At 43.1% G+C, this 25,223-nt stretch overlaps 1 protein-coding gene across 3 annotated transcripts; it reads right to left on the bottom strand.

Annotated features, from left to right (window-relative positions):
- Positions 1–929: 929 nt before the first annotated feature.
- LOC110536412 (SEC14-like protein 2) lies at positions 930–20,919 on the bottom strand. Of its 3 annotated transcripts, XM_036936403.1 has the most exons (12): positions 20,732–20,919; positions 18,415–18,490; positions 9,977–10,020; positions 9,412–9,474; positions 8,954–9,142; positions 8,322–8,417; positions 8,130–8,190; positions 6,048–6,131; positions 5,663–5,769; positions 2,288–2,427; positions 1,961–2,130; positions 930–1,551 (listed from the first exon to the last, which is right to left on the bottom strand). In XM_036936403.1, exons 1-12 carry the CDS (start codon positions 20,783–20,785, stop codon positions 1,208–1,210), a joined length of 1,428 nt encoding a protein of 475 aa, XP_036792298.1. In that variant the 5' UTR covers positions 20,786–20,919; the 3' UTR covers positions 930–1,207. The 3 variants fall into 3 exon arrangements, with proteins under 3 accessions (XP_036792298.1, XP_021477851.2, XP_036792299.1); XM_021622176.2 differs by lacking the exon at positions 18,415–18,490 and having other exon boundaries at positions 20,732–20,884; XM_036936404.1 differs by lacking the exons at positions 18,415–18,490; positions 20,732–20,919 and adding an exon at positions 14,319–14,435.
- Between the last annotated feature and the right edge of the window lie 4,304 nt (positions 20,920–25,223).

Here is a 25,223-nt window from a genome sequence, read left to right as displayed (position 1 = left end):
TTCAGCACTGCAAAATAATACGCCCTGCTCTGTGGCTTCAGCACTGCAAAATAATATGCCCTGAACAATAACCAGCAATGACATTCATCTATAGTAGATATCCCCGGGCTATTTGTATCCAAATCCGGCTTTAAACTCCTTCACAACAGTATCTCGGGCCTGCCTGGTGTGTTCCTTGTTCTTCATGATGCTCTCTGCGCTTTTAACGGACCTCTGAGACTATCACAGTGCAGGTGCATTTATACGGAGACTTGATTACACACAGGTGAATTGTATTTATCATCATTAGTCATTTAGGTCAACATTGGATCATTCTGAGATCCTCACTGAACTTCTGGAGAGAGTTTGCTGCACTGAAAGTAAAGGGGCTGAACAATTTTGCAATTTTGCACGCCCAATTTTTCAGTTTTTGATTTGTTAAAAAAGTTTGAAATATCCAATAAATGTCGTTCCACTTCATGATTGTGTCCCACTTGTTGTTGATTCTTCACAAAAAAATACAGTTTTATATCTTTATGTTTGAAGCCTGAAATGTGGCAAAAGTTTGCAAAGTTCAAGGGGGCCGAATACTTTCGCAAGGCACTGTACATTTGTTTGTTGGAGCAGCATATGGAACGGTCCATGGTCAGATGAAATCCCTCAGTGCGGACCAGTGGGGTCTGTTTCAGTGCTTTCAAGTTTTCACTGACCATGGGGGGGGTAAGACTCAGGCTTGTGTCCCAAAGTGCACTATATATGGAATAGGGTGGCATTTGGGACACACTATAATCTAGGACAGGCTAGCAACTCAGTAATCTCGGTTACTTAGAATTAAAATTATCTAATATCCTGTTTTACTTCTGGGGGTGATTGCCGTTAACAATTCTGATTAATTATGTGCAAAGGAAACAAAGTCTCCTCCTTCCCAAATGGAAACTCTCAGCCAAACCTAATTTCACCAGTGTTTATCATGGCAAAAACAAAAAAATTGATTTTGACTTTGTGGCTGTGGAATCTAGTGAAAACCGTTCATCTGCACACAGGCTTGAAAATCACGGCACCAGTTTAAGCCCCGCCTTCACCCAATCCTGATTTGTCCAAATAATCAATGATGTAAACCCAAAACGAGGAGTGACTTCTGCTTGTAATCACATAATTCTACCTGAGCCTTGACAGATTCTCACCCGTTTCATCTGTCCACAAGAGATTAGCAACTCAGTAACGTCTGTCACGATTGGCTGCTGGCCCCAGATTCCGGCCCACCCCTGTTCTTCAGAGACTGCGATTGGCTGCTAGCCCCCCTTTCTGACCCACCTCTGTTTTTCAGAGACTGCGATTGGCTGCTAGCCCCCCTTTCTGACCCACCCCTATTTTTCAGAGACTGTGATTGGCTGCTAGCCCCAGATTCTGACAGACTCCTGTTCTTCAGGGACTGTGATTGGTTGCTGGCCCCAGATTCCATCCCAATCATTTTCTTCAGAGATTGCGATTGGCCGGGGAGCAGGACCTCGACCGTAAAGCTAATGCGTTTGGACTGGAAGATACTGTAGGTGTTGTCAAACCGCAGCACATCTGGAGAAGCAAAAGAAAACAACTTAGATGTCTCTCCTCAGTCAGGTCCTTCTACACCTTGACCTATTGCCCTTGTCCTCTTTGGCAGTGTTTACACAAGCAGCCCATTTCTGATATTTTGCCAAATTATGGCAAAAAAGCTGATCTCATTTGTCAAAAGACCAATTAGTGGAAAAAGTTGAGATTTGGGCTGCCTGTGTAAATGCAGTGTTTGTATCCCTGTATGCCAGGCCTGGTTCTCATGTGCCCCTGCACAATTCTCCATGTGTGACTGTAACCTTACCGAGCCGAGCCAAACCAAGCTGTATAGTGTCTGGGACCAAAAATACCCAAGCTAGCACAGTATGGTTTGGATCAGCATGTTATTGTGAGGAGGGTTTACAGCCCTGTCTGGCTGTCCTGTACTCACAGATTCCAGGCTCGCTGCAGGTGAGAGAGCCGTCCTCAGGCACCAGGTGGGTATTGTATCTCTGGCTGGGAACCACCTCCTGCATCTGCGATGCGTTCTGCCTCTGCCCCATCTTACCCTTCATAAACACCCCAAAGCCGATGTCTGCCCCATCACTGGAAAACTGCCACCTGCATAGGATACACACAGGAAACAACAGGAAGAAATATTAATGGATTCATTTTCCTTTCGGCTTACACTATACACAACACACATACAGTAAAAGAAACAGAACGAGGAACAGCGATGGTGAGAGAGGGATAGAGAGGTTAACAGGTTCCCACTCACCGGAGCACACAGCCAGGGAAGAGTATCTCATACTCCAGTTGCTGTGAGGAGCCTCGGCTGACTGTCAGACACCGTTCATAATCCACCTTCACGGACTCCCTCACGAAGTAGGAAGCAGGCACCGGCCCTGCGTAGTGGATCTGGAACACATTTATACAGTGTTTAGAGGATGGATGGTGTGGGTCTAGCTGATAAACATACTATGAAAGTCAGCAGGAAAAATGTTAGGGGAGTAAACACGGTTTTTATTTATTTTGAGGGAAGGAAATAAGAGGATATAAAAAAAGAAAGGCGTACTTACTACAATGAACACATTTCTGAGGTTTCATAGTTTCGAAATGAGAGTCCAGAGTATACGCTTCTGAGGTCCATTGTTTATTAATTTGCATAAAAACAAGAACAGCAAATTTTATTTGACCACACTGACTGTCCTCATTCTACTGGTTAATCTAGTCTTCCTCTGTAGTAACCCTCAACAGACATGAGAGGGAGCCCTCAGCCTTCAACCAAACACACGAGAGGGAGCCCTCAAGCCTTCTGTGCAACCAAAAATATGAGGGAGCCCTCAGCCCTAACGAACACATGAGAGGGAGCCCTCAGCCTTCCACCAAAAACACGAGAGGGAGCCCTCAAGCCTTCTGTGCAACCAAAAATATGAGGGAGCCCTCAAGCCTTCAGTGCAACCATGACATGCCTGGGATCACACAGGACCATGACATGCCTGGGATCACACAGGACCATGACATGCCTGGGATCACACAGGACCATGACATGCCTGGGATCACACAGGACCATGACATGCCTGGGATCACACAGGACCATGACATGCCTGGGATCACACAGGACCAAGACATGCCTGGGATCACACAGGACCATGACATGCCTGGGATCACACAGGACCATGACATGCCTGGGATCACACAAGACCATGACATGCCTGGGATCACACAGGACCATGACATGCCTGGGATCACACAGGACCATGACATGCCTGGGATCACACAGGACCATGACATGCCTGGGATCACACAGGACCAAGACATGCCTGGGATCACACAGGACCATGACATGCCTGGGATCACACAGGACCATGACATGCCTGGGATCACACAAGACCATGACATGCCTGGGATCACACAGGACCATGACATGCCTGGGATCACACAGGACCATGACATGCCTGGGATCACACAGGACCATGACATGCCTGGGATCACACAGGACCATGACATGCCTGGGATCACACAGGACCATGACATGCCTGGGATCACACAGGACCATGACATGCCATGTGGAATGTTCAGAGCTGAGCACTAGTGATAGGGTTATATCCACGGGGCAAGTGGCTTTAGGAAAGAAAACCAGCTTTACCGATGCGAACTAGATTGAAGGACTAATTCTATCGATGTATGTTACTATTCTGGTGAGCAAGAGTTTATTTAGTCTTCTAGGGCAACGTACAGTATAATGACCGAAGAGAAGCTGCATGTGTCTAATTATAGACAAGTTGAAAATAGCCTAACAAAATGTTTGAAATTATAAAACAGTAACATAGGCCTTTCTAAAAAAAAAACGGCATTTCAAAACATATTTTGTTCATCTCAGACTGTGTATTTTCTATATTAGTGGTTTAGGGTCAGGTGAGGGTCTTTATCACATGTAGTCGTACGGTTGCGGATGGGTTATTAGCAATTGCAGGTGGACAAACTGCTGACCCGCGCATCACTACTGAACACGGGTGCAGACACAAACAGGCCCAAACGCATTTGTGGCACTGCCAACGGTAAACGTGTTAAAAAAAATGACCTTTCAACTTTCACTGACTGTTTGCATAATCTGCCTTGTACACTGTACTGTACAAGCAGACCCCCTAATCTAATCTCTCTTATACAGCAAATAGGTGATGATGTCTGCACGACCTTCCAGCGCCTCACAGTCACAGCAGAAGTTGCAACATTCCACACATAGAATGTAGAACTACTAGGACCTGTGGAAGTCTTGACCCTTGATTTGATAATACTAATAAAATATATCTGATGAGACTTTGGTCTGAACGAGGTCAACAAGGCGTTAACCTAGTTCAGACCAAAGTCTCATCAAACACATTTGAATTGCTTTGTCATGTCTCTACATGCCTCTCTTTGGACTGAGCATCAGTTCTTCACGTTCACAGAGAAGTCAACAAGTAAGAAATGCTCCACCAAGTATCTGACCGAAGCACTACAAATAAAGTAGTGGGATAGCTAGAAAGTATGGGGCTAGATGACTACCAATGATAAAAAGCAAACTAAATTCCTGTTCACATCTTGAAAATGGCTAAATGACTCAAAAATGGAATGGAAGTAGAGAGTTTCAGTCCTTAGAATCTTAGTCTTCCTGAAGATTCCAAAGTCATTCCAAAAATACTCAAAGATTCCAAGAGTTCTATGAGATTTTCCTGGGCCTCATTTGGAATGACAAAGACCTGTCCTCCTGCTCCTCATCTCCGGTTAGGAAGACATCTCTACCTATATATCTACAGAAACATCAGACATAAGATCAGTTTTTCTGGGTAATGAAATTACCAATTTATCAGTCAGCATGTGTCTGCCCAAGCCTGCATCTAGACAACAACTAACAACTGCATTTAATGGCATGAAGATGACTAAAATGGCCATTGGCGGTGTTGGCTAGCAGCGAGGTCCAAGGTGAAAAGGTAGGACTGAACTGTAGAGCAAGAAGAAGCAGATCCATGACAGTAACATTGTCTAACATAAAATACCCAATCGCCATCAGACTGTATCCTGTGGAAGCAGACCCAAAGGAAACCATCTGGAGCTCCTATAACATCTCAGTGACCAGAAGTAATGAAGAGCCTGTGAAGAATGGTTGTGAATCGTTTCTTGATGCTGTACAGTCCACAATCTCAACGGATCACCCATAGGAGTTCAATTGTCCGACAGAGACTCCTTATCTAGCCCCACTGCCAGCAGGATGCAGCTTATGATTCACTAGTCCTGCCTACTGCATCTTGTGGTCACAGGCAGCAAAGCTGCTCTCATCTCACAGCCTAATATCTAGTATGCAGCATCCTACTGCATCTTCACAGGCAGCAAAGCAAAGCTGCTCTCATCTCACAGCCTAATATCTAGTATGCAGCATCCTACTGCAAAACCACTAAGGCAGGTATGGAGAAACTACTAAATGCTGAAAATGAAAGTCAGAAATGTAGTCACCATGTACAACAAAAAGCGCCAAAACTACTTAAGAGCAGTAATGAGTGCAGAATTGAACTCTCCAGCCTATCATTCCAGCTGTAGCAACATGAGAATGGGGTCATGAAAACACTGCCCCCCCATGAAAAAAGCGTCCCACTTCCTGGTGGTGCGAGCTCACCTTGTTCCTACAGCGAGGGTCCCCGTCAGGGTCGGTGAGTTTCCCTCCGTACGCGGCAGGAAGCTGCTCTGGGTCTATGTAGTTCAACAACACCTCCTGCCAGTTAGCTGCACAACACACAGGTGAGGAGAGAGAGAGAGAGACTGATGTTACCATGTTACATTTCAGTCATTTAGCAGAAGCTTATTCAGAGCGGATAACAGTTAGTACATTCATAACCTTCATCTTCATGTAGGGTTAAGATGGGTATACATACTGTATGTATTCATAACCTAGTGTGTGACTAATAGAAATGGCATCCATAGAGCTGACAATTCTTTACTCAGCATTCTAGAACAGTACATTTTTATGGGAACATTCCGATGTCAATAAGGAAGTGTCTCACCCCCCAGGATGATGATCTTGTTGCGGGTGATCTCACTCAGGAAGTGCTTGATGAGGTTGTAAGCCACAGGGAAGAGCTTAGGGGCTGAGGAGAGGTGGAGGGGAGAAAGGACCATGTAAACGACAGTATGGTGTCTCATACAGGTTTAAGAGATGTGAGACACAGTTGCGCAGCGGTCTAAGGCATCGCATCACAGTGGGTCTGGGTTCGATCCCGGGCTGTGTCGCAGACCGTGAGACGCATGAGGCGGTGCACAATTAGTCCAGCGTCGTCCAGGTTAGTGGAGGGTTTGGCCGGCTGGGATGTCCTTGTCCCATCGCGCTCTAGCGACTCGTGGCGGGCCGTGCGCATGCACGCTGACTTCGGTCGCCAGCTGTACGGTGTTTCCGCCGACACATTGGTGCGGCTGGTTAAGCGAGTCAAGAAGCAGTGCAGCTTGGCAGGTTTGTGTTTCGGAAGACGCATGGCTCTCGACCTTCGCCTCTCCCGAGTCCGTACGGGAGTTGCAGCAATGGGACAAGACTGTAACTACCAATTGGATTCCACAAAATTGGGGAGAAAAAGGGGTAAAAAGTACCACAAAATATATACAGTTGAAGTCGGAAGTTTACATCCACTTAGTTTGGAGTCATTAAAACTATTTTCTCAACCACTCCACAAATTTCTTGTTCACAAACTATAGTTTTGGCAAGTCGGTTAGGACATCTACTTTGTGCTTGACATAAGTCATTTTTCCAACAATTGTTTACAGACAGATTATTTCACTGTATCACAATTCCAGTGGGTCAGATGTTTACACACACTAAGTTGACTGTGCCTTTTAAACAGCTTGGAAAATTCCAGAAAATGATGTCATGGCTTTAGAGGCTTCTGATTGGCAAATTGACATCATTTGAGTCAATTGGAGGTATACCTGTGGATGTGTTTCAAGGAATACCTTCAAACTCAGTGCCTCTTTGCTTGACATCATGGGAAAATCAAAAGAAATCAGCCAAGACCTCAGAAAAAAATGGTAGACCTTCACAAGTCTGGTTCATCCTTGGGAGCAATTTCCAAACGCCTAAAGGTACCACGTTCAAATGTACAAACAATAGTACACAAGTATAAACACCATGGGACCACGCAGCCGTCATACTGCTCAGGAAGGAGACGCATTCTGTCTCCTAGAGATGAACGTACTTTGGTGCGAAAAGTGCAAACCAATCCCAGAACTACACAAAGGACCTTGTGAAGATGCTGGAGGAGACAGGTACAAAAGTATCTATATCCACAGTAAAATGAGTCCTATAATCAACATAACCTGAAAGGCCACTCAGCAAGGAAGAAGCCACTGCTCCAAAACCGCCATAAAAAAAGCCAGACTACGGTTTGCAACTGCACATGGGGACAAAGATCGTACTTTTTGGAGAAATGTCCTCTGGTCTGATGAAACAAAAATAGAACTGTTTGGCCATAATGACCATCGTTATGTTTGGAGGAAAAAGGAAGAAGCTTGCAAGCCAAAGAACACCATCCCAACCGTGAAGAATGGGGGTGGAAGCATCATCTTGTGGGGGTGCTTTGCTGCAGGAGGGACTTCCCAAATAGATGGCATTATGAGGTAGGACAATTATGTGGATATTTTAAAGCAACATTTCAAGACATCAGTCAGGAAGTTAAAGCTTGTGGGCAGAACTGAAAAAGCATGTACGAGCAAGGAGGCCTACAAACCTGACTCAGTTACACCAGCTCTGTCAGGAGAAATGGGCCAAAATTCACCCAACTTATTGTGGGAAGCTTGTGGAAGGCTACCCGAAACGTTTGACCCAAGTTTTACAATTTAAAGGCAATGCTACTAATCGACATCAACTGTATATTTTAAATAAAGATATGTGAGACACACTACACAGGTAGGTTTACCACGGTGATACTAAGACATTTCACAATTTTGTTGTAGCCCTAAACTTGCGCACCCCGATTCACATAATCAAGGGTTTGATGATTTGTTGACAAGTTGATTCAGGTGTGCTAGCTGTGGAATAGTTCAAATACCTGGAGTGGTAGGGGGTCCCTACCCCCTGTGCTAGTGGGGATGAAACTTACCTTTGATGACAAACAGTCTCTTGAGGCCCTCTGGGTAATTGTCTTCAAACATGGTCAGGATCTGTAGAGGTACAACAACAACACAACGATCACACAGTATCATCACATTCACACTCTGGATTCTACAGAACAGTGTGTGTGTGTGTGTGTGTGTGTGTGTGTGTGTGTGTGTGTGCGCATGTGTGCGTGTACCTCTCCGTAAGTCTCGATGGCAGGCTTCCATAAATGTTTGAGACCCAGACCATCACAGTCATAGATCATAGTGATGGCTTCAACATGTCTCCCCAACTACAGCAGAGAGACAGTGACAGAGGAAGAGAGAGAGAGCGAGAGAGCGATTGAGCGAGAGAGAGAGAGAGACAGAGAGAAAGAGAGAGACAGAGGGAGGGAGAGAGAGACAGAGACGGAGAGAGAGAGACACAGAGAGAGAGAGAGACAGAGTGAGGGAGATAGAGAGAGAGTATCAAAGTATCATCTCAGATCTGTAACCCAGAGGTTTTAACAGATGACAAAGATTCTAGAGAGGACCACTTCATTAGCGGTATCTAATCTCAGTAAGGTTAGTGTCAGGAGTTTGTATCTAATCTCAGTAAAGTCAGTGCCAGGAGTTTGTATCTAATCTCAGTAAGGTTAGTGTCAGGAGTTTGTATCTAATCTCAGTAAGGTCAGTGCCAGGAGTTTGTATCTAATCTCAGTAAGGTTAGTGCCAGGAGTTTGTATCTAATCTCAGTAAGGTTAGTGCCAGGAGTTTGTCCTGGTCAGGTCATACTGTATGTTCAGGAACAACTCCAGGCCCTCCACATATGAATAAAACTCTCATATACCCTCTCAGACTGCAGCTCACACTCCTTCTGCAGGATCTCACAGTCTCTGATCTTAGACTTGATGAAGTCCTGTTTAGACGCTGACAGGAAGAGGCCCTTGGGGTCCACGGGGCCGATGACATCCCACCAGATGGGGCTCCCCTCACGGTCGTACCCACACATCCCACCTGACAGGTACTTCTCGATCACCTGGACACAAATACAATGGTAACGCACTATGAATACCACGGTAACGCACTATGAATACCACGGTAACACACTATGAATACCACGGTAACGCACTATGAATACCACAGTAACGCACTATGAATACCACAGTAACGCACTATGAATACCACAGTAACGCACTATGAATACCACCGTAACACACTATTAATACCACCGTAACACACTATTAATACCACCGTAACACACTATTAATACCACGGTAACACACTATTAATACAAGAGACCGGTACCTCTGGAGGCTGCCATTCTGTGGTGATTGTGTCTGCGTTCATGTGTTTCCTGAAGTCAAGGTGCTGAAATAAAACATGATAGAACAGTTTTTACATGTAATAGCATGTTCTTCCCCCCTCCCTCGCTCTTACACAGACATGCAAGAACGCACACACGCTCACACAGACAGGAGAACAGTGAGTATAGTGAGTTAAGTGGATCAGTCAGACTGTCAGAGTGACTAATACCTGCATAAATACCCCCTCAGCATGAAAGGGATATCAAATGTCACATGACATAATGGTACAGTAGGCTTGGCTAAATTGTTTAATGAGATTAATGTTCCGCATTAGACTAAATGCTGTTTTGTGAGCAGCACTTGTATGTGACACAATCCCTGCTATTTTCCATGGGCTTTCCCCACATAATTTCAGATGGCTTGTGTAAGGCTGGCTGGACAAACCACTGGTCACACTAGGGCTAGTCTAATGGTAGCATTGACAATATACAACAGATAGACAATAGCCATATAGCTACATGTTTCAATAAGAACAACATAGGAGAGGGGTGGCCTGGGAGGGTTACCTTTCTCAGCATGGCCTCTGATTTGTTGACATTGAAGTTCCTGGCTGAGAGGAGAAAGAGAAGGGGCCAGGGAGAAAGGGGGAGAGAGAAGGGGGGGGGGGGGGGTGAATAATAGCTATGGTTGTAGATAACAGCTGAGGGGGATTGGGAATGTATGTGTGTGTGTATATGTGTGTGTGTGTGTGTATATGTGTGTGTGTGTGTGTATATGTGTGTGTGTATATGTGTGTGTGTGTGTATATGTGTGTGTGTGTGTGTATATGTGTGTGTGTGTGTATATATATGTGTGTGTGTATGTGTGTGTGTGTGTGTGTGTGTATATATATATGTGTGCGGTTATTCAACATGTAGTATGTCTATTTGAGAAACACAGAGCATCTTTGTCCTCCACAACTAAAACATTATCAACAGACAACTACTGGCAAACAAACAGGAAATGACCCCAAGTCCCCTTTTCGTTCATGAGAAGACGATGAGAGGCACTGGTTGAGTCCAAAATAGCTCCCTTTTACATATTTAGTGCACTACTTATGGGCCCTGGTCAAAAGAAGTGCACTGAAGAGGGAATAGGGTGCCATTTGAGTGCACTAGAGGGAATAGGGTGCCATTTGAGTGCACTAGAGGGAATAGGGTGCCATTTGAGTAATATAATTGGCTGAAACCCTGGTTTCCATCTCTCTTTATATACCCAGACATTGCATTTATTCCTCACTCTGGGTTTCAGCCAATGAGCAGGGCAGAGCTGGTTGTGTCACCATGACAACAGACTATCGCTAGCCTCCATTAACGATGGGAATCCGCGCCACTGGCCGCCCCACCAACATTGTTATTGTTTTTGTTGCCAAACTGAGCAGCAAAGTGGGAGAAAAAAATAGCAGCACAGGTGCTCTTCTATCGCTCGTGCAATGATGTCAGAGCAGGAAAAACTGTTGGTTGTTTGTTTGCAGTAACTTCTTTGTTGTTGTAAAATTGCAAAACAGACGTGGCTGCTTCACCATGAAAAATTCCAGCTTGAAGGGTCCTTTAAGAGATTTAAAGCATCCGGTCGCCTGCCTGAGGCTTCCTTCCACTGTGTGCCAAAACCTTATCAGACCTCCCGCTTGCAGTAGCAGCACTGTACAGTACTGACCCAGAAGTACTGACCCAGAAGGGATAGGAGAGGATGCCAAGCAGCCTATCTAATACTCTAGCTAAGGTGATTAAGTGGCCAGCTGACAGCAGGGGTCAGTCAGTGGCTGTGTCCCAAATGGCATGCTACTACCTACAGTGCCTTGCGAAAGTATTCGGCCCCCTTGAACTTTGCGACCTTTTGCCACATTTCAGGCTTCAAACATAAAGATATAAAACTGTATTTTTTTGTGAAGAATCAACAACAAGTGGGACACAATCATGAAGTGGAACGACATTTATTGGATATTTCAAACTTTTTTAACAAATCAAAAACTGAAAAATTGGGCGTGCAAAATTATTCAGCCCCCTTAAGTTAATACTTTGTAGCGCCACCTTTTGCTGCGATTACAGCTGTAAGTCGCTTGGGGTATGTCTCTATCAGTTTTGCACATCGAGAGACTGAAATTTTTTCCCATTCCTCCTTGCAAAACAGCTCGAGCTCAGTGAGGTTGGATGGAGAGCATTTGTGAACAGCAGTTTTCAGTTCTTTCCACAGATTCTCGATTGGATTCAGGTAACTAACTCAGTTGCCGGAGAGGAAGGAAACCGCTCAGTGATTTCAGGCTGGCAGCTTCATTAAATAGTACCCGCAAAACACCAGTCTCAACGTCAACAGTGAAGAGGGGACTCCGGAATGCTGGTCTTCTAGGCAGAGTTGCAAAGAAAAAGACATATCTCAGACTGGCCAATAAAATATTAAGATGGGCAAAAGCACAGACAGAGGAACTCTGCCTAGAAGGCCAGCATTCCGGAGTCCGTAGGTACGTAGGTGATCTTCAGTTTCTTGAAAATGTCTCGCATGGAATAGCCTTCATTTCTCAGAACAAGAATACACCGACGAGAAGAAAGTGCTGTATTTCTGATCAATTTTATGTTATTTTAAATGGACAAAAAAAACATGCTTTTCTTTCAAAAACAAGGACATTTCTAAGTGACCCCAAACTTTTGAACGGTAGTGTATGTAAATTAGATATTTATGTATTTCATTTTCAATAAATCTGCAAGAATTTCTAAAAACATGTTTTCACTTTGTCATTATGGGGTATTGTGTGCAGATGGGTGAATATATATATTTTAATCCATTTTGAATTGAGGCTGTAACACAGCAAAAACATGGAAAAGGTCAAGGGGTATGAATATTTTCTGAAGGCAATGTAGTTATCATGTTTCACATTGGATTTATGAACTACCAAAAGGGAAAATGTTTTTAATCCTGATGACGCTCTGCACACACAAGTTCGTTAGCTAGCTGGCTAGCTAGCTGTGGTCCAATGTTAAGCCAACTCTCTGAATTTCAAAGACATTCAAAGTTCCTCGATGGAAGCCGCTCATCCGTATGTATAATTGCGTGGGCCTAATTCAGATAATGCATGTCATAACAAGATGCTCAGGGCTTAAAAAAAAGCCTCCTCCTCCACCCTGTCTCACCAACAGGAAAAAATGTCAGTCACATCTCGCACCCTACACTCTGTCCATCTCGCATGTAAACAACTAGGCTACAGCTTGCCCGCTCCATAGCAAGATGCTTTATCCAAACTGATTGGTAGTAATGTGATTTCAGAGGTTTAAAAAGGAACTTAAAAGGAATTATATAAACCTGTACTTTTTGGGGGGGGGGGGGTCAAAACTTTATTTTGCAGGTCGGAACAGTGGAATAGAACGAAAAAAAATGACGGTTTCATTCAGAATGAAACGATTGGAAAATAATTTCGGTTCCAACACCAGTTCTTAGCTCTTCAGGGTTCTAAAGCGGACCTTCGTTACAAGGAGCACATGTGCGCTTAAAGTTTTAAAAATGTAGGTGTAACGGATGTGAAATGGCTAGCTAGTTAGCGGTGCGCGCTAGTGGCGTTTCAATCGGTGACGTCACTTGCTCCGAGACCTTGAAGTAGTGGTTCCCCTTGCTCTGCAAGGGCCGCGGCTTTTGTGGAGCGATGGGTAACGATGCTTTGTGGGTAAACTGTTGTTGATGTGTGCAGAGGGTCCCTGGTTCGTGCCCGGGTATGGGCGAGGGGATGGTCTAAAGTAATACTGTTACATAGGCGCACACAAAGAAATTCAGGAGCACCGTATTTCAGGTTATAAATACTGCATCACCCATCTCATGTGTATATACTGTATTCTATACTATGCCACTGTATCTTAGTCCAATGCCACTCTGACATATGTATGCATTCTTAATGCATTCCTTACTTAGATGTACGTGTATTTTGGGTTATGTTGTGAAACTGTTAGATATTACTTGTTAGATAATACTGCACGGTTGGAGCTAAGAACACAAGCATTTTGCTACACCAGCAATAACATCTGCTAACCACGTGTATGTGATCAATAACATCTGCTGAACACGTGTATGTGATCAATAACATCTGCTAACCACGTGTATGTGATCAATAACATCTGCTGAACACGTGTATGGTGATCAATAACATCTGCTGAACACGTGTATGGTGATCAATAACATCTGCTGAACACGTGTATGGTGATCAATAACATCTGCTGAACACGTGTATGGTGATCAATAACATCTGCTAACCACGTGTATGTGATCAATAACATCTGCTGAACACGTGTATGGTGATCAATAACATCTGCTAACCACGTGTATGTGATCAATAACATCTGCTGAACACGTGTATGGTGATCAATAACATCTGCTAACCACGTGTATGGTGATCAATAACATCTGCTGAACACGTGTATGGTGATCAATAACATCTGCTAACCATGTGTATGTGATCAATAACATCTGCTGAACACGTGTATGGTGATCAATAACATCTGCTAACCATGTGTATGTGATCAATAACATCTGCTGAACACGTGTATGGTGATCAATAACATCTGTTAAACACGTGTATGTGATCAATAACATCTGCTAACCACGTGTATGGTGATCAATAACATCTGCTGAACACGTGTATGGTGATCAATAACATCTGCTGAACACGTGTATGGTGATCAATAACATCTGTTAAACACGTGTATGTGATCAATAACATCTGCTAACCACGTGTATGGTGATCAATAACATCTGCTAACCACGTGTATGTGATCAATAACATCTGCTAACCACGTGTATGGTGATCAATAACATCTGCTAACCACGTGTATGGTGATCAATAACATCTGCTGAACACAATACATTTGATTTGAAAGCTAAAATCCTTACATTTTTTCGAGCGCACTGTTGGTCCTACATTGAAATTCCAGGTCACACAACAAAATACTCAGGCTCAATATGTGAGTCAAATGGTTGCACTGTAGAGCCCTGCTGTTGGATTGCAGGACTTTGACTGTGGGAAATCACCTTCCCCGTCAGCATATTGAATATTCTAATTGCACTTCACAGCCTAACCTATGGACTGTGCAGTCATTAAATGGGATATCGGCCTACTCAGTAACACCCACAGAGCACAATTAGCTCTGAATGGTCAATACACAAGGGATGCATCTAGACAGGCAGCCCAATTCTGATATTTTTTTCCCCCCACTAATTGGACTTTTGACCAATCATATCAGATATTTTCACGTCAGATCTTTCTCAGAGCTGATCTGATTGGTCAAAAGAATTGGGCTGCCTGTCTAAACGCAGCCGTTGTCGTTGACTGGCGGGCTAATGTGGCTCATTTCAAACTGGCTTCAGAGTCCTGCAATAGATTAGCCTATACATCCAACTTGAATCAAGGCTTGGAGGTAAGGATGACAGCGGTGGTGTAGCCTAAAGGCGTTACTGTATCAATAATAGGCCTAAGTGATATTGTATCTTCATAGCAAACAAACATTTTGATTTAACTAGGCAAGTAAATAAAGAAGTTGTTTGAGTGGTAAGGGGAAAGTCTAGGAGTGAAGTCAGGAGAGGTGCATCTGTGACACACCAAAAGCAGACACTGATGTGGTGTTCCCAACAGCAAGGCTCAGTGGAACATGGCAATGACTGACATTCTTTATAAAATGTTTTTTATTTCTTTCTTTAAATGTCGAAATAAACATGTCTCCAGCCCCAAATCAAACACTCACAACCTGAAAATATGTTTGTACATTGTTCAATCAATTGGTGAGAGCGAGAGCCTCAAATATCACATCCACTGTACACATCCATCGTACATATCCACTGTACACATCCATCTGTACACATCCATCTGTACATATCCACTGTACACATCCATCTGTACACATCCATCTGTACATATCCACTGTACACATCCATCTGTACACATCCATCTGTACACATCCACTGTATACATGAAGAGGCAAAGTAGTTTCCTGTTTCAGTCACGTCATTGGTCACGTTCCTGTGGTTGACGATAGAGCCTCCCACTATGCAGGTCGATGGCGGCAGGATGAAGTCGGTGAAGAGCAACTTTTGAAACTTGGAGTCAAAAACGACATTTCCCTTTGGTCACATTATTTTTGTTCCTGCAGTCGACATGTAGGCGCAAGTGAGACAAGTTGTATCCCTCGTAATGCAAAACACTTTGAAAGGCGACTTGACAGAAGTGATCCGCCCATTGACAGCAGGTATTCAGCAGTCATACAAGTATGCCTTATTTACTTTGAAGAACTACTAAAAATAGTGATTTTTGTCAGGCAGCAGCTCTATAGAGATGAGATGATGACTTGGAATGAAATAATAAAGTCAACAAATAAAACTACTGTAATAAACACAACTGGAACATTTTATTACAGTAAAGTCACGTGTGTAGATAGATGTTAAGTGATCAGCAGTAATAGGCCGTCCCTACCATCATGGGACTTGTATTGATTGTTGTATTGTGTTGTTACAGCATTCAACCCACATAATGCAGAGCGCAACAACAATAAAAAAATCCTCGAAAACTAAATTGAAAACCGTGAATATTTTTTTGGGGGGGAAAAGAATCAAAACGAAACCCAACGGACCTCAAAAAACACTAATCGCTCAGCACTAGTAACTGTAAGGAATTACATTTAGATCCACGGGCATACAGAATGGGGGCCGTGGTCGAGTTGCCCATCCCTGGTCTAGACAGACCAGACCATTACCGCTGAGTGATGTTGCTATGCAACGCCAGACTTGTTCAATGTTTGCATGAAGAAAAAAAAAAAGAAGGTCAACAACCTCTGGGTTCACCCCGTCTTCCTGTCACATGGGTCACAATAGTGTGCGTCATCCAACAGATTTCAGGGGACGTCTACAGTAACACAGCTACATATCTTTCTTCTCTAAACAAAATGGCACAGTGATTTCCCATGTCATGGCTCTTCCACACAGCAGCAGACGACTGGTGCAATAATTTGCCTTGGATTCAAATGTCTTTCCACTTCTTTTTTTTAACACATTCCCATTTACAGCAACAACCTGGGGAATAGTTACAGGGGAGAGGAGGGGGGAGGGGGATGAATGAGCCAATTATAAGATGGCAATGATTAGGTAGCCATGAAGATACAGTATGAGGGCCAGATTGGGAATTTAGCCAAGGACACTAAGGTTAACACCCCTACTCTTATGATAAGTGCCATGACATCTCTCAGCTTTTAAAGGAACCTTTGTGAACCATGATAATTGCCCTCTCTCCCTTGAAACCTGTTTTACAGGTTTAATGTCATCAGGTCATCTACAAGTCCATGCTAGGTAAAGCTCCGCCTTATCTCAGTTCACTGGTTACGATGGCAACACCCATCCGTAGCACGCGCTCCAGCAGGTGTATCTCACTGATCATCCCTAAAGCCAACACCTCATTTGGCCGCCTTTCGTTCCAGTTCTCTGCTGCCTGTGACTGGAACGAATTGCAAAAATCGCTGAAGTTGGAGACTTTTATCTCCCTCACCAACTTCAAACATCTGCTATCCGAGCAGCTAACCGATCGCTGCAGCTGTACATAGTCTATTGGTAAATAGCCCACCCATTTTCACCTACCTCATCCCCATACTGTTTTTATTTATTTATTTTTATTTTTCTGCTCTTTTGCACACCAATCTCTACCTGTACATAACCATCTGATCATTTATCACTCCAGTGTTAATCTGCATAATTGTAATTATTTGCCTACCTTCTCATGCCTTTTGCACACAATGTATATATAGACTCCCCTTTTTTCTACTGTGTTATTGACTTGTTAATTGTTTACTCCATGTGTAACTCTGTGTTGTCTGTTCACACTGCTATGCCTTATCTTGGCCAGGTCGCAGTTGCAAATGAGAACTTGTTCTCAACTAGCCTACCTGGTTAAATAAAGGTGAAATAAAAAATAAAATAAAAAATGTGCATTGCCCTAAATAACAATGATGCACAGAGAGCCTGTGTGAGTTCAGCCCAGTCCCATCTAGAACAAGCAGGAGCTACACTTCCTGGGGTCCACAAACACAAAACATGACAAGTAACAAAACACTGGTACACTAACAGACAAGGACAGACACATTTAAAATACTAAAGAAAACAAACAATACTCTCACTCTCTGTGTTCCTGCAACCTCTCGCTCTCTGTGTTCCTGCAACCTCTCGCTCTCTGTGTTCCTGCAACCTCTCGCTCTCTGTGTTCCTGCAACCTCTCGCTCTCTGTGTTCCTGCAACCTCTCGCTCTCTGTGTTCCTGCAACCTCTCGCTCTCTGTGTTCCTGCAACCTCTCGCTCTCTGTGTTCCTGCAACCTCTCGCTCTCTGTGTTCCTGCAACCTCTCGCTCTCTGTGTTCCTGCAACCTCTCGCTCTCTGTGTTCCTGCAACCTCTCGCTCTCTGTGTTCCTACAACCTCTCGCTCTCTGTGTTCCTACAACCCCTCGCTCTCTGTGTTCCTACAACCCCTCACTCTCTGTGTTCCTACAACCTGTCACTCAACCAATCAACTCTAGACCACAGACATTCTAACAACATCCATGTCCAAGCTAAACAACTTGGTTTCTAAATGTTTTCTCTCTTTCTCAAACTCTTCCCCCCATAACACCCAACTGAAGGCATTTACTGTAAGCAGGTTTTGTAAGTTCCCTAAAGGTCGCTTTCTATTTGAAAAGCTGTTGGTTACTTCTATGTGTTGAAAAACTATTGAGAAATACAAGTTTCAACTGCTGAAATTGTTCTGGTCAAACTACAATATCTACGCGTTCAATGTGACTTCTTCCATAGCGTATCCCAGTAACCCAGCTAGACCTGAGAGTTTGTCCACACACAAGCATGGTCTTATTAACAGCCTTACAGCTCTCCTAGTAGAATATTATAGTAGTCCAACTCCAAGCCGTGATGAAGCAACAGCTGTAGTTAGCCTCAGTCTCCCACCAACTTTAGTTTACCTCACCTCTGAGCCAGCGCAACAGGAAGTGGTCATGATGAGCAGGAAGTAGTGGAAGAACGTCCTGAATCCTCTCTCGAAACTGCCCAAGAATGAAACGGGGTGGCAGTAATAGAGAGAGAGAGAGAGTGAGAGAGAGAGTGAGAGAGAGAGAGAGAGAGAGAGAGACAGGGAGAGAGACAGGGAGGGAGAGAGAGAGACAGAGAGATAGAGAGAGAGAGACAGAGAGATAGAGAGAGAGATATAGACAGAGAGATAGAGAGAGAGACAGGGAGAGAGAGAGAGAGACAGGGAGAGAGAGAGAGAGAGAGAGAGAGAGATAGAGAGAGAGAGACAGGGAGAGAGAGAGAGAGAGAGGCCAAAGGTTGTGTTAGTGATAGACAAGGGTTTAGTTGTAAACATGAATGAAAGAACATGATATGAAATTAATTGTTATATGAAAATCACAGACACTTGTCTAAAATCACATGCAATCCACCTCAAAATGTGGAAGTTAATCTATTCTTACACATTAAACAAAGCGCATAGGTCAAAATAAATTCCATAGTGTGACTTCTGAGGGAAATTCCTGCTTTCAATCATAAGTTAACAATCACAAAAATAAGTCCACTAGAGAGCACACTCAGACATCAAGTTTAATATCATAAAATAAGACCGATGAAACCATAATCATACACACTGCCCCAATCTGTGACACTACTGTCACACTTCTGTTGATTCTGGAATATTAAAATGTGTTATGTAGAGATACGTAGGTAACACAAACAATCAGATTGTATGTTTGAGCTTTGCGTGATATAAACATAAACACAAGACAATATTAGAAAGTTGACATAAAAGGACAGTAACGAACCAAGACCGGAGAAACTCAATTCCATAAGCTATAAATAATGTTACATAATATCTTGAGAATTCATTCATGGAATACTAGGCCTTCAGGACGTTGATGTCAAATTCAGTTAGGTTAGGTTTAAGTCAGAATTATGAGATAGTAAGTCTGGATCATGGACATTGAATAGTCCTGCAGGTGGACCCCTTCTAAACGGGCAATCTGGGTTTCAAACAATGACAAAGCATTTACCCCGCTGAGGGAATGTCGCATGAGAGATGTAACCACTCTCAAATAAATAGACACAAGGAATCTAAAATATGGATGCAAGGACTAACCATCCATGACATCAAAATTATAGTTTTAACCATGTTTTGAAGATATACAGTGTTTGTTTACAATACAGTGTTTGTTTACAATTACATTGTTTACAAACAGTTGAGTAAACAAGCATAGATTTGGGGTTCTGATGGGGTAAGACCGTTGCTCATGAGGCATTTTTAAGTTCCATTTTTCGACATTTAAATTATTACTATATAGCCATTGATTCTTGAAGAATGTATGTACCAATCCCAGATTGCCCCTTTAATGGGTAGAATTGTATTCGTTAATTCTGATGTCAACTAGATGTCATCGAACAGGCACCCAACTCGCATCAACAAAACATCTTCAATCCATTAATATGGAACAATATCACCACAAACTCTCTCTCTCATTTTCCATCCTCCCCATGATTCAGAATATATCATTTTCATAGTCATGGCATATTTGTTAAAGTGCTATTGAAGATTGAAATCAGGAAGAACAAAAAAGTGTGGATTGTTCTATCCTCCCCTGATTCAGAATACATCATGTTCATAGTCATGGCATGCTTAGCTCAATAGCTATTGACGGCAGAATACCGAATATCCAGTATGAAACTAATTTGACCTTGGTGCTCTCGCCTACACACCAACGGTAATTTGATATCTGTGAGTATCAGCGCATTTACGAACGCAACCGATGCAGATTAGGGTAGGGGATATAGGCTACTGAATAATGGTGTAGCTATTGCGCTGTTTCTCCTGCATGTTGTTGGAAGACCAAGGCAAAAGTAATATGAAGTTTGGGACACACCAGTTATGCTTTTTGATAATCATATAGACTTAACGGGAGCATTTTTCTCCAATAAACAAATGACTTGCATGAACACGTGGTTTTGTTTAGGCATTTTAGTTTGATATTTGCCAGTGTGAAACCAACTTGATCAAATTAAGCTCTCTGAATCGAACTAGGCGTACAGCTCAGAACTGTGTGAAAACGCCCTTATAGAGAAACTTCAGGGAGAACGACATGATGCAATAATATTCTATTGGTAGTTACAATTAACTGTAGCCATATGTTTTCTAGGTTCCAGGTGTTACCGTCCTCAACAGTATCGGCGATTGTCACTTCGACAAACATAAATAATTGCTACACAAAAACAGAAATGTAGCCTACAATACAGACATTTACCTCTTCCAATGCCCCTGCCTGCTTCGGGCTGAGGTCGCCAACCCTGCCGCTCATCACGTCACGTCAAAGCACACACACAAAAAAGCTTGTTTTTCTGCCGTCAATGGAAGTTTAAGAACGACACACTGCTATCCCAGTTGCTGGACTGACTGCAGTCGGTCTGTCACGGTATCGTACTGTATGGTGATGCTCGACGGGGGCGCTGTTCTCTTCTCCATCCCTGTCTGTCAAGTCGTAAATGTGTAAATTCCAGAGGAAAACACCCACACCCTGACTTGCCAAGTTAATTAAAGGTTACACATTGGAGAGAAGCCAAACATTTTAAGTGATTTTAAGTGGTTAAGCCATTACTCAAGGACACATTTGTAGATTTTTCACATAGTCAGCTCGGGATTCGAACCAGCAACGTTTCAGTTACTAACCCAACGGTCTTGACCGCCAGGCTACAACCAACATTTACATTGGGCAAAAATAAGAATGAAACATGCCATCACAAGTTTAAACTTATCAAAAGCAATTAATGTAGATCCCTTTCAAGTTGGTGGCAGAACAACAGGGGAGTTCTTATAAAATGCCAGAAAAAGAAGCCTCTATTTACATATGGGGCGGCAGGGTAGCCTAGGGGGAAGCCCAAAACCTAAAAAGAAACCTAGAGAGGAACCAGGCTCTGTGGGGTGGCCAGTCCTCTTCTGGCTCTGCAGGGTGAAGATTATAACAGAACATGGCCAAGATGTTCAAATGTTCATAAAGTTCATAAAGATACCCCTGGACATACCCCTGGACAGGGCCAAACAAGCAGGATATAACCCCACCCACTTTGCCAAGGCACAGCCCACACCACTAGAGGGATATCGTCAATCACCTACCCTGAGACACGAAGACCTCCCCCATGGCACGAACCCGAGGGGCGCCAACCCACTCAAGTGACGCACCCCTCCTAGGGACGGCATGGCAGAGCACCAGTAAGCCAGTGACTCAGCCCCTGTAATAGGGTTAGAGGCAGAGAATCTCAGTGGAGAGAGGGGAACCGGCCATATCAATGAGCGTTACCATTCTAGCCAACAGGCAATCTCAATTAGGCTATATCAATGAGCGTTACCATTCTACTAGCTAACAGGCAATCTCAATTAGGCTATATCAATGAGCGTTACCATTCTACTAGCTAACAGGCAATCTCAATTAGGCTATATCAATGAGCGTTCTAGCTAACAACTGCAGCACGAAATAGTTATTTTTGCAAAGAACACAACCAAATATAATCTTAACGCTGTTCAAGCAAGAATCAAAACATCATTGTAAGCGCATGAGCACCCAAAGAGGTTATTTTGTTAAGAAGTAATATAGGCTATGTTGAATGGGCGCAGACGGCTGTTGCTTTCTTACGAGTCTGTGCCTGAGGTCAATGTGTCGCGTACTGGAAAAGGGTCTATAGCTTTGAAACAGAAACATCAAACGCAAGACAAGAAGGGTCTTTGCTTATGGATAATTCCTATTTCCTTTCATCTAGGCAAGGCCAAACGAGTCAATCAATTGTTGTATAATTGTTCTAGTACCCAAAAACGGAAATTGAATATCGACTCGTTTTCTTGTCTATGGTTGTCAAATTGAGTAACAGAAAACAAGTAACAACAAAATGTATCAAATGTTTATTTTTTTATTTTAGTTCATACCTGGAAGTACACACCCCCTAATATATTATTCAGGAGAATAGCGGCAGTGTTTACAGTCTGGGTCGAGCTGCAGTATCAGCAGCACAGACAAGGTTGCCATGTTCGCGTTTTTCCCCAAAATTAGGCTACTTTGAAAATCTATTGTTCGCGGATTGCACGTTTTTTGGACTACTAAATTGCACCGCGGCTGCAATGGCATTTCTCTTTTTTATTATCAATTAATTTCACTGTGCTGCTGTTGACTATCAGGCAGTGAAGCAGGCTGCTGTTGCTGAGTGAGTGAGTGAGTGAGTGAGTGTCGGCGAATAGCTTCGTATACAGTCATTGGAAGGGAGGGGTATGCCAGCTGTGAAACAGAAGAGTCGTTGTCTGTTCTTTTGAGTTTTGATGTTGAGTCTTTGCCCGACAAAATGTTAGGATATATAAATTATCCTGTACGAGATTGTAAGCTGAATACATTACGTTGTTACAGGTGTCAAGTGTATGTGCATGTGGCAGAATTGTGTAGGAGGGAGGTTCCTAGGTGTGAGAAGTGTGCAGAAGGAAGGGCATGAGACAAAGGAATGTGTAGCATTGGGAAAATGAGTGGTATGTGTTAATTATAGGCGTGCCCATGGAGCTGGGGATCAGAAAATATCCTGTGCGAGGCAGGTTGAGGTTTCCAGGGTTAGAGTAGTGCAGAAGTCGTATGCTGAGGCAGTGAAGAAAGTAGAGGAAGATGGGTCAAGGGAGAGGGATCCTGAGAGAACTGGTGTCAGTAGTGGTGTCAGTAGTAGATCTGTACCAGTACAGAGGGAGGGATCCTGAGAGGACTGGTGTCAGTAGTAGATCTGTACCAGTACAGAGGGATAGGCCAACAAGTGATATATGTTTCAGTAAGATTGGATTTTTTGCATTTATAGCAATGGTTATCAACTAAACTGCAGGGGCAGAACGTAAGTGGCAGAAAATGGAGGTTGTGATGTCTGCGAGACTTGTCATCAGAAGAGTTACAGAGTGTAGTAAGTGGTGGTGTCCCATCCTTTCAGGCTGTTGGCCTGAGGTACGACTAAATCTATTTAAATAGTGGAGTAGGGTGGTGTTTATTTTTTTGTGTATTTCATTTTAAATTGTTTGTTTATTAGTATCATTTTTTTAAAGTGTAATGTTAGATGGTATGGCATTTGTTTATTTATTTCAAGCAAAGTATAAGGGAGTAATACTCCAGTCTAGTAGGTTGGCGTTAATGCAACCTTTATTGAATGCCAACCGCTGTTAAACCTCATGGAAGAAGAGGGGCGGGCTGGACGGGTGTGTGTGTAGTACTATTGAGCACCCGATTAGACTACAATCACCCCATTAGAAGGTGGAAATCGTCACACCAATCCCACCATTCATATGGTGAATGTGGTACCTCACACTTACTGGTGCATGCACCCTGTGTTAACCATTAATCGGGTGGTTGTATGGGGGGTGATAAGTGCCAGAATTAAGCCTCGTGAAGCTACAAATATGTTTGTTATGGAAGATCTTACTATGAATGCCTTAAAAATGTCTACATGTGTTATGCGTCACGGGTTAGTTTAAGTGTTAGTTTAGTTTATTATTAAAGCTCTCACCATGAACACCTTGCAAATGTTTGCATGATGTCCATTTTTTTTACATTGCCAGAGTAATCTAATCAATTCAATTTGTCAATTTAGCTTAAAATAGCCATATCACCTCAATACAAAAATTATTAGGTTAGTTGATATCACAGCCGGCCACCTTTACTGTGCCTATTTCTCACATCAATACAGACAGAAGGGCTTCTTTGTTGGAGGTAGCCCTATTCAGAAATAAGATGTAGCTTAGGTCTCTAGCATTCAAAACAACTCAACTCAATCTCTGACTTCAGTGCGTTCAAGACAACCGGGAACACAGAAAAAGAAGATCTCAGACTGAGATTTTTTATTTTACGGTATTCTAACTCGGAATTTCAATTCAGACACCCTGGCATCTTTCTCTGACCTGAACATCACTGATGTCATGATTTGACCCCCCCAGAGTGTTCAGTTTACTGGTTTAACGGACACAATCATTGTCACCATTCAATCCTTAGGCTCTGCATATTTCTGTAGAGATGTGGTTAAAAGCAGGGCTCGAATTTGAGGGGGTGTGTGAGGATAGAGGCCTCACCCTTGTTATAGAGACGGATAAAAAGCATAGGCTACCCCTTGTTGGTTTAGCCTTAGAAAAAACACCGGTCCTGATTATACAAAGTGATCTAGGCAAAAACAATGATTAACTCTACGATTATATCCACATAGGCTAGTAGCCTATCGAAGGTCTTGCTCTGACTCAACATGGTTTCTTGGTAGACCTATTTATGACAACACTCACTTTTAAATTAAAAGCAAGTGTCACTATCACAGGGAAATATGGTTGTTTAATTAAATACGCCACAATTAGTGGTAGGCTAGCATATTAGTGGTAGGCTATGCCTACAGCAAAATACCAAAAAGATAGGATGGTTATGGGTCTGTCCATAGACCATAAAGTTTAACAGATAAACATTTTTTTTTATTCAGGAGAATCGCATTGAATCAGGCTATTACATTTCAGTGCAGTTGTGTTCTTACGCATAACCGTAGTCTAAACGGAACTGAAAAACACCCCAGCTTGTTTTGATCACAGATCATGATAAAGCCTGAACATTTCATCTATATTTGTCATTGATTTAGCCCACAATCGCCTACAGATTCGATACACACGAAGGCCTATATTTACTCTGGATTTGACAAACAATAGACTGACTAGGATCCTTTGACCTTTTCCCCACATATTTGTTCCCAATTAGGCTA

Source organism: Oncorhynchus mykiss, chromosome 11 (genome assembly GCF_013265735.2).
Source record: "Oncorhynchus mykiss isolate Arlee chromosome 11, USDA_OmykA_1.1, whole genome shotgun sequence".
In the NCBI taxonomy this organism is placed as follows: domain Eukaryota; kingdom Metazoa; phylum Chordata; class Actinopteri; order Salmoniformes; family Salmonidae; genus Oncorhynchus; species Oncorhynchus mykiss.
The sequence above is the reverse complement of the archived record's forward strand: the minus strand, read 5'-3'. Positions and strand labels throughout refer to the sequence as shown.

Coding starts and splice junctions, on each gene's coding strand:
- LOC110536412 (XM_036936403.1), bottom strand. CDS start 20,785: ATGAGCGGCAGGGTTGGCGACCTCAGCCCGAAGCAGGCAGGGGCATTG. Junction 2,428..5,662: donor ACCCTCGCTGTAGGAACAAG/GTGAGCTCGCAC, acceptor AATGTGTTCCAG/ATCCACTACGCAGGGCCGGT. Junction 1,552..1,960: donor CTGCAGCGAGCCTGGAATCT/GTGAGTACAGGA, acceptor TTGCTTCTCCAG/ATGTGCTGCGGTTTGACAAC.